Source organism: Mixia osmundae, assembly GCF_000708205.1.
Source record: "Mixia osmundae IAM 14324 unplaced genomic scaffold scaffold_12, whole genome shotgun sequence".
In the NCBI taxonomy this organism is placed as follows: domain Eukaryota; kingdom Fungi; phylum Basidiomycota; class Mixiomycetes; order Mixiales; family Mixiaceae; genus Mixia; species Mixia osmundae.
Window position 1 is genome coordinate 104805 of NW_014575552.1, and position 12417 is coordinate 117221.

Genomic DNA, 12417 nt, shown 5'->3' on the forward strand with positions numbered 1-12417 from the left:
GCTTGAACTGGCCTTGGCTTGCGTCGCGTCGTTGCTTGAGCTGTGACGTGGGCCAATGATAACGTCCGAGATCTCTGGCCGGTGACAGCATAGCTTTGGCATAGCGAGGCAGAGTACGATCATGCAGACGTGTGCATAGTCATCTTGGTCGGTCGATATGGTCCTTGCCAGTAGAGGCTCATCCACCCAGCTGGTCTCTCACGGATCGACCAGCAACCTCGGCGAGGCAAAGTCGAGCAAGCAAGCACGGAGGCACAGTCATCCGATCAAGCGCAACACTTCCTCAGGCAGGCTAGCTGGTACAGGCAAGGCAGCCTTTGCATTCACTACGCTCGCCGACGATGCCCAAGCTCAGGAGGAGGCTCCGGCTATCGTGCCCAGGCGACACTCCAAGACCAATCTGCACGGCTTTGGCGAGACAAAGCGGCCAAAGCAAGCTCGCAAAGGCAGCAAGGGATCAAAGGGCTCTCGTGTCAGCTTGAACGAGCTAGCACACGAGGAGACAGGCAACACATCGCGAGATGAGGGATGGGAGAGCGCTACCGATGGACCCTCGCCCTCTGACCAACCTCTTGCTCGGGCTGCGCTACTACCGGACACAGACACAGACACAATAGACACCAGAAAGCTCATTGATGCCCCTATCGCAATAGCCTCACCGCCAAAGCCTTCCCCGAGACCGTCAAATGCGATGCCAGCAAGTGGCACGCCGCACAGGCATGCTGCAACGGCAGAAGCTGCGCGTGGTCAGGCGCACCTGGAATCCCGAGACTACTTTGATGATAAGCATTCGCCTATCCTGGCAGGCTCGCCCAGCCTCAAGCGGCTCTTGCCACAACAGATCAGGAAATTGTCCTCCTCTTCGACGATACGATCGTACAGATCAGACCATTCGACAGCGAGCAATTATGCTGCACCACGCATGTCTTCGAGCCTGCGAACAAAGTCTGCCGTGCGGCCCGTGCTCGATGTCAGTCAAGCCCAAGGCGACTTTCACGAGCCCTCGCGCGCCCAGTCAGACTCGCCTGCACGTGCTGTTGCCGGCCCGTCAAGTGTCCGCCAGCTAGAGACAACGCCCTTGAGACGAGCTTCACACAACAGACAGGCCTCAGCAGCATCCAATGTCTCGTCCGCACGAGCGGGCAATCAGTCCATGTCGGATCTAACCCATCGTTTGCGAAACGCAGCCGGCGCGAGCCCGAAGCGCGAGACGGCAGGTTTCGATCCGATCAGGCGAGCGTCAGGCTACTTTGGCAGCATCAAGAGCCTTGCCAATCTCGCCGGTGCTGCCATCGTCAGTACGACTTCGGTCTCGCCGCCCTCTGCCGCGCCCAGTCAGACCCGCCATCCTCTCACGTCTTCAGAGGGACCTCCCGCACGTCCAGCCCAAGTCACGTTCAGGACGCCAGCAGTCAAGACGCCGAATCACATTGTGTCAAAGTTTGTCAGCTCGGCTGACCCACCTCCGCCTACGCCGCTGTCAGAATCGCCGCGCGATATGGCCTCTGGATCACAGCGCGGCGTGCCGAGGAGCATGTCAGTTGCTTCGCTATCTCGCACTCAGCACAAGATGAATCTACAACGAGATGCGCCGCTTGGCATCACGATGCTCGCTGGCACGACGCACGGCAGTCGAAGTGATCTCGCCCTCTTGCCCCAGCTGCCATTCTCAAATTCGCCGCGCACATCACTCGGCCAGCCTGCTTGGCCTCATGGCTCGGAAGTACGTTTGGGCGAAGGCGTGCCTTCACCTGACGAGCATGGTCCTCCGCCCAAAGTCGGTCCTCTGAATGCACCAGCGGGCAAGTTGCAAGCACAGGCTGGATTGCAGAGATGGGCTCAGGCTATCGTGCGAGAGGCCGAGCGCATCGATCGCGAGCACGAGACGATCCGACGCTTTCGAGACCCGCTCCAAGAAAGCTTCACGCGCGTCCTCGCAAAGCGCCCAGAGATCGCCGCGGTCACGTCCAGCTCGAGTTCGAGCGTCTCGCGAGGTCGCATGTCGGACAGGTGACTGACTCGTCTCGCGTGTTGACCGAACATGCTCACACTCGCTGCGCAGGTCTTCTGGGGCCGGCAGCAGACCTGACTCGCTGCATCGATCTGCTACGACGGCATGAGCATCTGTGTATGTCTGTATGTACCCTAGTCCTTGCATTGCTCGCCATTGCTCGAATCCTGGAGTCGCGCATTTCGGTCTGTGATCGACGCCTGGACGCGCTTTGCTGCTAGCTGCACGCGCGAAGGGCTCACCGACAGAGATGTCGTATGCCTCGCCGTCGCCGTTTACGAGCGGACCCTCATCTCACCCGAGCGTTCAGCGTGCGCACTCGTCTTCCAGTCAAGTCCATCTGAGCGCGAAAGGTTATCGAGCTGCTTCCAGCCTCAAGGACGAATGGGAGGAGGACGCATGGAATGAGGGCTCAGACGACGAGGCAGACTATGCCAACGGACTCGAGCGAACTGCTGTGCCTCTGGACAGCTGGCAGCAGCCTCACCTCGGCGAGCCCGCAAGCACGTCTAGCTCCAAGAGCGAGCGATCCAGCTCGGTCGGCCCATCGCTGACCATCCCCTCGCTCAAAGGCAAAGGCCGTGCCCCCTCACCGCTATCCCCAGCGTCAGTCATAGCCTCAGATCTGTCGCGACCCATCTCTGCTTCGTCGTCAGAAAGCAAACCTGCCGCGAGCTGGTCCATTTGGGATTACTCGCCTCTCGGTCGACGGCAAGAGCCTCAACCCGCTCAGAGACGAGAATCTGGCTTGGGAAGCGACACGAGGCCCGATGATGGACTGCCTGCTGCCGGTGGCTCGGGCAGGTCCACGCCGACACTCGAGAACAGACGAGTCGCGAGCGCAGGCAAGCACGGCGCTCGTTCTTATTCCAATTCGTCTTCCTGGGTCACCGTGGACGCCATCAACAACCGGGGAGACGACATGGACGAGTCGCAACTACGGATGGTCGATGGGCCTAATATTGAAGGGCTCATGCTCAGCGATCCCACGCCGCTCTTGACGCGCAAAGAGATGGAAGACGCGATGAGACCCGACATTGACGACATACTTGCAGGTATGACCTGCGCAAAGATGCTTGCGCAGAAACTGATATTATTGCCAAGACCCAATGAACGCGCTCAAGAGATTGAGGGTGGATCGCAACGGCGAATTTGTGCGCCAAGCCGACCATTTAAATGCGCTCAGCTCGTCAGCTACCTCAAACGTTGCAGATCAGTCATACGATAGCAAAGACGACGACGACTCTGGTGATGGCGTGACTTTCTTCGAGAGCCCGGCGAATGCGCAGGAGAGGCGCGATCGCAAGAACAAGGAAAAGTTTGTGACTTGCCTGTCAGCGGAGAGCATCGACCTGAGTGAGTCTTATGACTGATAGCTGCAATTACGCTGATTCAGGCTGAGCAGCTCAACTGAGGAAATTAGCATGGTCTGGCGTGCCGGACGAGCTAAGGCCGGCCGTCTGGCAGCTCTTGCTGGTCAGTCTGCTGCATCGACGTTTTAGACAGACACTCATCGAGCAATGACAGGGCTACTTGCCAGGACCGGCTACACGTCGAGCTGCTGCACTATCACGGAAACGGCAAGAGTATGCTGAAGCCGTACGGCTGGCGTTCTCTCGCGGTGAGGCCAATCTCGATCCTGCGATATGGCATCAGATCCATATTGACGTACCTCGCACCAATCCCGGAGTGAGGTTATGGCAGTTCGAAGCAACTCAAAAGGTAATAGATTTTGTTGCATTCTTTGCATTCGGCACTCATACGATCGCAGGCTCTCGAGCGAATATTATACGTTTGGGCAATCAGGCATCCTGCCAGTGGCTATGTCCAAGGCATTAACGATCTCGTCACACCCTTTATGCAGGTCTTTATATCGAGCTATATCGATGCAGATCCGGAAAGCTACGATGTCTCTGTTCTGCCCGCACATGTCCTGTCAGCGCTCGAAGCCGATAGCTACTGGTGCCTGTCCAAACTGCTCGACGGTATACAAGACAACTATATATTTGCTCAGCCAGGTATCCAGCGCCAGGTCGCTCGACTGAAGGAGCTCTGCAAGCGCGTCGATGCTCCTCTGGCAGCTCATCTCGAGGAGCACAATGTCGAATTCATTCAATTCGCTTTCCGATGGATCAATTGCCTTCTCATGCGGGAGATGAAGGTTAAGAACATCATCAGGCTATGGGATACGTATCTGGTACGCTGCGTAGTCTGTAGCCAAATTTGACTGACGCCCCAACGGACACACAGGCGGAAGGGACTGACGCGTTCTCCGATTTCCACCTTTACGTCTGCCTCGCGTTCCTCGTCAAATGGAGTGACAAGCTACGGTCGCTCGACTTTCAGGCACGCAGCCTCTCCGTCGTGGTTCATACAAAGAGCTGACACGAGCGCGCAGGGCATCATCATGTTCTTGCAGTCGCTGCCATCGACGCAGACCTGGACTGATACCACCATCAGACTCTTGCTCAGCGAAGCCTTTGTCTTCTCTGCCCTGTTCAGTGGCGCTCAAGGTCACTTTGAGCGCAAGTAATGCATGTCACCTCATAGCGCACTGCTGCGCACGTTGCCGCCAATCAAGTCGCGCCAAATTTTTTCGTTCGTTGCTCGCTACCAACAAGTGTTGGTGAGATCTGACCTGATTAGCTCTGCTCGTTGATCATCATCCAACTCATGGGAAGATACTACTCCTCTGACCGATACGCTGCTCATGATCAAGCTGCGGGGTACGTCACGTCTGCGCCTACCGACAGATGTTTTCTCTGGATCGGCGCTGAGATGTCAACATGGGACAAACAGAGTGAATGCTCGCTTCAGCCTGATCCTGCCGTCAGGATACGACCTCTGCTGCGTCGAAGAGCCGCCATAAGTTGACTCCCGTGGCAATCTAGATCATCTTGGCCGACCTTGTGACTCGTACATGGCTGGCACCGCTTCTCGGTTCAGCCTGTGAGCAACAGCAGATCTGTCTGCTCAGCTGTTTGGATACTCTTATTCGAACAAGTATCGCTACAATGGTGGCCATGACGCTGAAGCCCAGGCCAGCGCCTTCGCCATCGATCAGCAGACAAGATCACGCCAGCTTGACTACGCCAGTCGAGCCCAACATCACACGAACAGGCAGCTTTGGTCTCAGGTCAGACAAGCCGAGATCTGCTCTTGGGCTCATGCGCCGCATGACCGGCACTGCATCCCCCTCGCCCAGCACACCTACGCTCGACAAGGGCGAAGCGACCTTTGCGCCACTGCCTCGTCGTTCGCGTTCGATTGGCCCTCTTGACTCGATGAGCAGCAGTGTTGCCTCTGCTCTGCCTACGCTCGATGTCAGCGACTCGCTCGGTGGCAAGCGCAGCTTGTCCCTGACACGCCTCGGTCGATCCACTAGCGACGAACGTAAGTCGCGCTCCCATGGCTTCAGCGGCCTGTCTCCTGTCAACAGTCGCGACGGAGCGTCACCTCACCACGTTGATATGCGTCCAGCCGAGCCTGTAGCTGCGACTGCTATGCAGGAATCCTATGTCTCCAAAGTCGCTCAGCGTCTGTCGGATGCAATCAACAAAGTCTTTCCCGCAGCGCCGGCTTCCCTCGGCGTCTCCGTCATTTCATCGACACCTGCCCAGTCGGCGTCAGCACACACTTCTGGGCCATCGGTCACGCTCAACAATGAGCCTGTCATTGTCTGGCGAGGCCGTACCGCGCCGCTATACGCTCGAGCGAAAGCCGTCGGTGATCTTATCGCTAGGTACGTGCGCAAATGTCTTCTCCGTTCGCATGCTAATAGACAGCTTGCGCTACAGCGAGCTCAATGATGCCATGCACGATCAATACCTGCTGCGCTCTTTACTTCGATCTGCCGTCCTGAAGACGCTCGCAATCTACCTTTCGCGCCTCGAATCGATCGTCATTTTGCCTTCCGCCGATCCAGGAGGCATTCTCTACGTGGCAAAGACGGTCAAAGAAGCCGATGCGGCACCCTTAGCTCAGCGCTTCGACTTTGAGATTGTTCGTTGCGCCTGGGTAATCAGCGCGAGTCTAGATTCTGTCACGCGAGACAAAGCCGGCATGCAGGTACCGTCATTTCTGTCCGACACGCTGAAGCCCTGGAAGCAAAAGCTGGACGGTCTCATCAATCGCATCATGACGCCGTTTGTCGTCGAGCTCAAGGCACACGGCGCTGCCATCGTCGGTCGAGCTTGTCTCGAAGATCATACTTCGTCTGCTTCGCCACCCGCATCTGTGCCCGGATCGCCCGCTATGTCGCCGTCTGCAGCAGCTGCAAATTCGCAGTTTCGTCTGCCCGCGCTATCGCGCACAAGCACGCCTACGCCAAGCATCACTAGTGTGACCAATGGTCACACCACAGCTTTGCCTGCGTATCTGCGCGAGTTGTCCGCCTTCTTGGAGGCCGTCAACCGCACCTTCGACCGGCTAGCGCTGGGAGACGGCGCTACTCGCTGGCTGGTCACGCTCTCCAGTCATCTCATCTGGAAATTCATGCTGAATGCTTCAGCACGTCCAATCGGCAATGTGATCAATTCGCATGCGTTCGAGGATGCAATCGAGAATGCACACATCAAGCGGTCAATGCCTGGCAAAGCGTTGCTAGCTCGCAGCAGTTACCACATGCCTACGCTTGCCTCGCACGGTATGTCCTCTGTGTCTGGCAAGCCGCGATTGTCGCCACCTCTCGAGCATCAGAAGCCTGACGCTATCTTGTCGCCCGAAGCTGCTTCTAGTGCTGTCGTCGTTGCTGAGACAGAAAGCTTCCAGCAGCTCATGACCGCATTCGCGTCCCGAGTGCTGTACCCGGATGCTCATCGATCTTGCTGTCATCAGCACAGGAGCAGACTACTCAGACGAAAGCGACCTCAGAATGCAGTGCTTGACGTCAATGGCGAGGGGGCTATTCCTTTGACCGACCGTTCACCACCTCGCTCAGAGGATGGATGTCCACCGTTTTCGGTCTGTGACAGCTTAGACGATATCATCACTGCCGCAAACCAAGATGATATACATAACGATCTCGCAAAAGAAGCCATGTACGAGGCTCTCATCGCGCTCGCAGCTACACTTGTCATCTTTCGCCTCCGATCGAAGCCAGATCTACTCAAGAAGGGCCTCCAGCTCGTTGCGCCACCAGTCACAGCTAGCGTAGCTGCTGAGCCACTCACGCCTGCAAAGCTACTCAGCGAGACCGACGCGTTACAGTCAGTCAAGCCCGATGAGATCTGCCGGCACATCAAGGAAGCATTAGAGCGAGCACCGTCGCTCATCTTGCTCCATGCGCTGGCAGCGATGATCTTGACGAAGCCTACCGAGACTGCGACAGCCGAGCTGGAGCCTGTTGAGCTCTTCAGGCTGCCTCACGAGCTCTGGAAGATCTCGTGGGCAGACTACGTCAAGATGCAGAAAGGGTTTGCGACTGCAGAGGAATGGGAGTCAGAGATCAGCTGGGAGATGGACTCCGAAGTCAAGCGATTGACGCTCATCCGACCGAGGCTCGAGAGCCACTCTTACTGGAATGGCATGTCTGTATGGCTTGAACTGCTCAGTCTGGCTGTCTTGACTGTCTGATAGAATGCATCCCTTCTTTCGTCCGTCGTCATTGCCCTTTGCTAGCTCCAGACGCGCTCTCTCTCTCGGCTCGGCTTCAGTCGGCAATCACTCACTTTTGTGCACGCACACCACACGCACCCCGCTCACAAAGATGTCCAAAGAAGCGGGCCTGGACATGGCTCGAGAGAAGGAGGAGGCTGCCGCTCGATCATCAGGCGTCAAATCCTTCCTGAGCGGCGGCTTTGGCGGTGTCTGCTGTGTCTTGACGGGTCAGCACATCCAAAAGACCTCGTCTTCGTCATCTGACATGCGAGCTCTGCGACAGGCCAGCCGTTTGATCTCACAAAGGTCAGGCTACAGACTGCTCCGCCTGGGACCTACAACGGCGCTCTGGACGTCGTGAGAAAGACGTACAAAGCAGATGGCGTAAAAGGGCAAGCTCGAGCTCTTTTCACGGCGTCACCCGCTGCGTGCTCACTGTGGGGATGTGAACAGCTTCTTCAAGGGCATGGGATCACCTCTTGTCGGCGTCACGCCCATGTTCGCAGTCTCCTTCTGGGTCGGCTCCTCCTTGCATCAAAGCGAGGCCAGATGGGCTTATTGGGCAGGACGATAGGGCTACGGCATGGGCAAGAAGCTCGTCTATTCCTTCACACCAGACCGCAGCTCGCCCATCTTGAGCAACGGAGAGCTAGCAGCAGCGGGCTTCTTCTCTGCCCTACCCACAACGCTCGTCGCTGCACCCGTCGAGCGCGTCAAAGTCGTGTTGCAAACGCAAGGCGATAATCCAAAGTACAAGGGACCGATAGACGTTGTCGGTAAGCTGTACAAAGAGGGAGGAATCAGGTCGCTCTTCCGTGGCACGCTGGCGACCGTTGCTCGCGATGGACCGGGCTCAGCAGCGTCGGTGACAGTTGCTCCTCAGCTTACCTGGCTGAGGCAGTCTGCTTTTGTCGACAGGTATTTTGTGACCTACGAAGGGGTCAAAGCAGCCATGACGCCGCCCGGACAATCTCCCAACGATCTCAACTTTGGATCCATCATCACCGCAGGAGGACTTGCGGGAATGGCAATGTGGTCGTTCGCTATCCCACCAGACGTGCGTCATTCTGAGCCTACTTCTTAAGGCATCTGAAGCTCATACACGCGTGCAGGTGATCAAATCACGGCTACAAAGCTCGCCAGAAGGCACCTACAAGGGTTTCATCGACTGCGCGACAAAGACGATCGCAGCAGATGGTCCCAAGGCGCTCTTCCGTGGCTTCTGGCCAGCCATGGCCCGAGTGAGTATTTACATCTATCGCCAGCCAAAGCAGGCTGACGTTCAACGACAGGCATTCCCCGCAAATGCTGCCACCTTTGTGGGCGTAGAGGTTGCAATGAACGCAATGAACAAGGTGTTCTAATGCATGTCATTTCAATCGTTTCTCTATCATCATCCGTCTAGGCTTTCTTCTCGAACACATACAGATCTGTGCGGTACGGGAACGCAAAGTGGCCCTGATCGTCGAGTGCCTTCTTGTCTGTCGCTTCTGCTAATATCTTGCGCAGATTCTTCTCGACTTGTTGCTGATCGCTCTCCGACAAGTCTGTGATGAATGATTTGCTCAACGCTCGGTCCACGACGCCGTCAACCGTTGTGGGAATCTCACGCCGATATGTAAAGTGCTGGGATTGAACAAAGTGCTGGCTGTAGCTTGGCTCGTTGTAGATCTGCTTCCACCATGCCAATCGATATTGGGGCGTTCCCTTTTCGTGCTGCTCGTACGCGTCCCTGATCTTGGCCACCCACTGCGCAGCCTCTCTGTCTTCGAGATTCCAGATCATACACCACAGTCCTCCAGGTCTGAGCACTCTCGCAATCTCCTTGATGGAAGCATCGTAGTGAGGATGAGCCCAGTGAAACGCCTGAGCGATCACCACCGCGTCCGCCGAGCTGTCCTCTGCCGGGATCTCGGTGAAGCTGCCATCTTTAATGCTGAGCTCGATGCCCTGAGGTGCGTGGGTGTTGCGTTCGAAGTCTTGCCGCATGCCCTCTGCAGGCTCGACGGCCAGGATGGAGCCAATGTGACCCGATGCAGTCAGTCCGACTTCGTTGGGCGGATGGAGGAGCATGCGCGTGAAGATGCCCGTGCCAGGTCCTAGCTCGATGCTGTACCCCACCAAGCTGCCTCAGTCTCGGAATACTGAGGCTAGATTGTGACTTACAGAGATGCATGCTTGCGTCCTGCGAGCAGCTTGAAGATCTCCCCGATGGCTTCGATGGGGTAGCTTGGCCGTGCGCGGTCGTACAGACCCGACTTGCCAGAGGCTGAGAAGGCCGACTTGGCCAGTGCATGGACGACCATGAGGGCTTGTCCAGCCCAAGAATGAGAGTAGAGGCAGGGTCAGACTTGACTCGAGGTGCACAGTCCTTTGCCGCGTGGCAATGCCAAAATTAGAGAGTGCTGCTGATGTCCTCTGCCTCTCCGAGCCTGACTCTCTGCTGGACCATATCATCTCTGTAGCCATGCTCTCCGTCCCCTCGCAGACCAGCAGCTCGCGACCAAGACGAGCATGCGAGCAATCACCATCGTCGCGTTCGCCTCCATCCTCCTCTCTGTCCTTGCACAACGAGGTACGGGACCGCCTTCAGCTCAAGATGAACAATGAGCTCAAACAGATGTCTTCGTGTACAGGCGGAGTCGGAGTCGGCCAGCTGATCCAATCGTGGCTCGGCCGCGATAACAAGCTCGCAACGCGCCCCAAATCAGTCGTCAGCGCCCTCCTCACTGCACCGGCGCCCAGACCAGCTTCACTCACCTCCCTTGCATCTGTACAACAACCTTCTCGCGGGCCTGCACAAAGTGATGACAATTCGGGCGCCGTGTCGGCTCGAGTGCCTGTTGGCAAACAAGCCTCTCCGGTCAAAAGCGTGAAGGCGACGAGACCGGATAGGCTCGCTGCTAAGGATCCAGCACGACTTGCTTCGAAAACATCCCCACAGCCTGCAGCGAGCGTATCTTCTTCGGATGGCGATGCAGATGACGATGCTCCGCTCACGCCACAAGATCGCGCGCTTGCACGCGCTGTCGAAGCATACTCGGACGGCCAATCTGTACGTCTTACTCTGATATCAAACGCGGAATATTGAGCATGCACAAGCAGGGTTCGGCACGTCAGCTTGCAAGAGTCCTGAAGCAGCAGGTGCTCGCAGCCTCGAAAGACTCGGTCGGCAAATCTCGAGCTCTGCAAGATGCAGGCGTGGTCCAGGACGAGATCAAGAAGCGCTACAGAATCGCGGCATCGTATATCGGTCAGGGGCTCCAGGCTGGCATGTCATCGTTCGGCAGTCAGCAGATCAGAACGCTCGCGGATGCTGTCAGAGCAGCTGCGTAGAATTGCAATCACTCTAGGCCCTCGCGCCACCAGTCAGACTTGGAGCCTCCTGATGGCTTGCGCGAGTCTGAATGCGTCCTCTTGCGCGGCTCTGTCTGACCCTTCTGCTGGGTTGCCGCATCTCGCTTGATCTGCTTCAGCGTGCCCGCTATGGCCAGCGTCGGCCGCGGTGAATTATCGGCAATAGGCGCAGGACGCTGGCCTTTCCTCACGGCCGCTTCCCAATCGTCCTTGAAGTGACGGTAGACAGCCATCGTCGCCCTCGCGTCATCTATCGAAGAATGCTCGCCTGCTTGTATATCGATACCGAGAAAGAGTTTCGCGATCTTTTTGAGTGCAGGTCGCTTGGTCTTTGCTAGGTCATGTATGGGCGCATGCCGAGCTGTATCACGTATGGCATGACTAGGATGTTTGAGCATGAGAGCCTATGAGGGCTGTTGTCAGTCGCTTGCTGAGAGCACGACAGAGCGGGCGCACCTGGGTGTCGTTATGTATTGCGTGACCGACGAGGATCTTGCCTTCGATGATATCTGCAACTTTGCGGGCTACTTCCTCGAATGTCGGCGCTGCCTAACTCATGAGGGAGCGCAAAACCAAATAATGGAAATGCGTACCGTCTCGCAGGTCTTGCTCTCTGACGCCAGAGACGAAGGTCCTATAGTCAGTCACTGCTTCCTGAATGCAAAAGGATCAGCTGCTCTTCTCTTGCATGGTATCGGAGCATACCTTTGGCCGCACAAACGTGTCGTAGACAAGAACGCCAAAGTAGTTGACAATGGACACGCGTGCGAGCATCGACTCCTCTGCATCTGGTCCTACGCCCACAAACTCGCAATCGAGTGCTACGTATTCGCCCGGTCTGTGCAAGCATGAGCTGCGTTCATCGCGGCATGGAGAGCGACTGACTTTGCCTTGCGGCCCGTGGGCAGGCTGGGAGTCCCCAAGAGTTCGTCGAGCGTGGCTTTGCGTTTCCCTTTGAGATCCTCAACGGGCGCAACGATCTTGTCAGGCTGAGTCACAAGATCTTGCGCTAATTGTCTGTCGCGATCGTTCCTCAGATCGTCTGCGAACCACATCTCGCTCTGCAGAGGAGCGCTCGAGATGGACTCTGCGATTTTGAGCGTGCTCTGTTCTGCGCCATGCTCGCGATGTACTGTCTTGAGTGGAGGACGATGATGCGAAGAAGGAGAAGAAGAAGAAGAAGAAGGAGGAGGTGAGCTGTCCTTCCGACGACGCTTGGTAGGCCGTTCGACTGGGATCTTTGCCGGACTGGAGCTCTGTCGAGTTTGCTTGAGTTTCTGCAAGCCAGACAGCCGGCGCTTGTGAGCTGGTGATGAAGACAGCGGTCCCCTTGTGACCTTACCTCTTGCAGCTCTCTCCAGTTGGAAGACGGCGCTCGCTGGACAGTGGTCGTGCTCGTCATGGGTCGACTCGAGACCTTGCGACGGCGCCAGAAGAAATTGTTCAGACGA

The 12417-nt window shown here is 56.8% G+C and overlaps 6 protein-coding genes across 6 annotated transcripts; 4 read left to right on the top strand and 2 right to left on the bottom strand.

Moving 5' to 3' along the window:
* Positions 1-46: 46 nt before the first annotated feature.
* L969DRAFT_90356 (uncharacterized protein) lies at positions 47-2103 on the top strand. The gene has a single exon (XM_014709907.1). The coding sequence runs from the start codon at positions 158-160 to the stop codon at positions 2012-2014; it is 1857 nt and encodes a 618-aa protein (XP_014565393.1). The 5' UTR covers positions 47-157; the 3' UTR covers positions 2015-2103.
* A 158-nt stretch (positions 2104-2261) lies between these two features.
* L969DRAFT_54003 (uncharacterized protein) lies at positions 2262-7585 on the top strand (the record flags this gene model as incomplete). Its single annotated transcript, XM_014709908.1, has 11 exons — positions 2262-3066; positions 3116-3367; positions 3417-3487; positions 3539-3733; positions 3783-4208; positions 4262-4372; positions 4410-4493; positions 4658-4737; positions 4811-4862; positions 4903-5753; positions 5809-7585. The coding sequence occupies 11 exons, from the start codon at positions 2262-2264 to the stop codon at positions 7583-7585; spliced, it is 4704 nt and encodes a 1567-aa protein (XP_014565394.1).
* A 133-nt stretch (positions 7586-7718) lies between these two features.
* Positions 7719-8973, top strand: L969DRAFT_54163 (uncharacterized protein; the record flags this gene model as incomplete). The annotated part of the gene is made up of 7 exons (XM_014709909.1): positions 7719-7836; positions 7893-8025; positions 8063-8126; positions 8184-8470; positions 8528-8666; positions 8722-8850; positions 8902-8973. The coding sequence occupies 7 exons, from the start codon at positions 7719-7721 to the stop codon at positions 8971-8973; spliced, it is 942 nt and encodes a 313-aa protein (XP_014565395.1).
* A 37-nt stretch (positions 8974-9010) lies between these two features.
* Positions 9011-9915, bottom strand: L969DRAFT_96844 (uncharacterized protein; the record flags this gene model as incomplete). Its single annotated transcript, XM_014709910.1, has 2 exons — positions 9011-9719; positions 9776-9915. The coding sequence occupies 2 exons, from the start codon at positions 9913-9915 to the stop codon at positions 9011-9013; spliced, it is 849 nt and encodes a 282-aa protein (XP_014565396.1).
* An 80-nt stretch (positions 9916-9995) lies between these two features.
* L969DRAFT_96845 (uncharacterized protein) lies at positions 9996-10945 on the top strand (the record flags this gene model as incomplete). Its single annotated transcript, XM_014709911.1, has 2 exons — positions 9996-10664; positions 10715-10945. The coding sequence occupies 2 exons, from the start codon at positions 9996-9998 to the stop codon at positions 10943-10945; spliced, it is 900 nt and encodes a 299-aa protein (XP_014565397.1).
* Positions 10946-10953: 8 nt separating this feature from the next.
* L969DRAFT_96846 (uncharacterized protein) lies at positions 10954-12368 on the bottom strand (the record flags this gene model as incomplete). The annotated part of the gene is made up of 6 exons (XM_014709912.1): positions 10954-11370; positions 11423-11511; positions 11560-11620; positions 11672-11804; positions 11852-12243; positions 12309-12368. 6 exons carry the CDS (start codon positions 12366-12368, stop codon positions 10954-10956), a joined length of 1152 nt encoding a protein of 383 aa, XP_014565398.1.
* Positions 12369-12417: the final 49 nt, after the last annotated feature.

Bases quoted from the DNA above. Each gene is read 5' to 3' on its own strand.
- L969DRAFT_90356 (XM_014709907.1), top strand. From the start codon at position 158: ATGGTCCTTGCCAGTAGAGGCTCATCCACCCAGCTGGTCTCTCACGGA.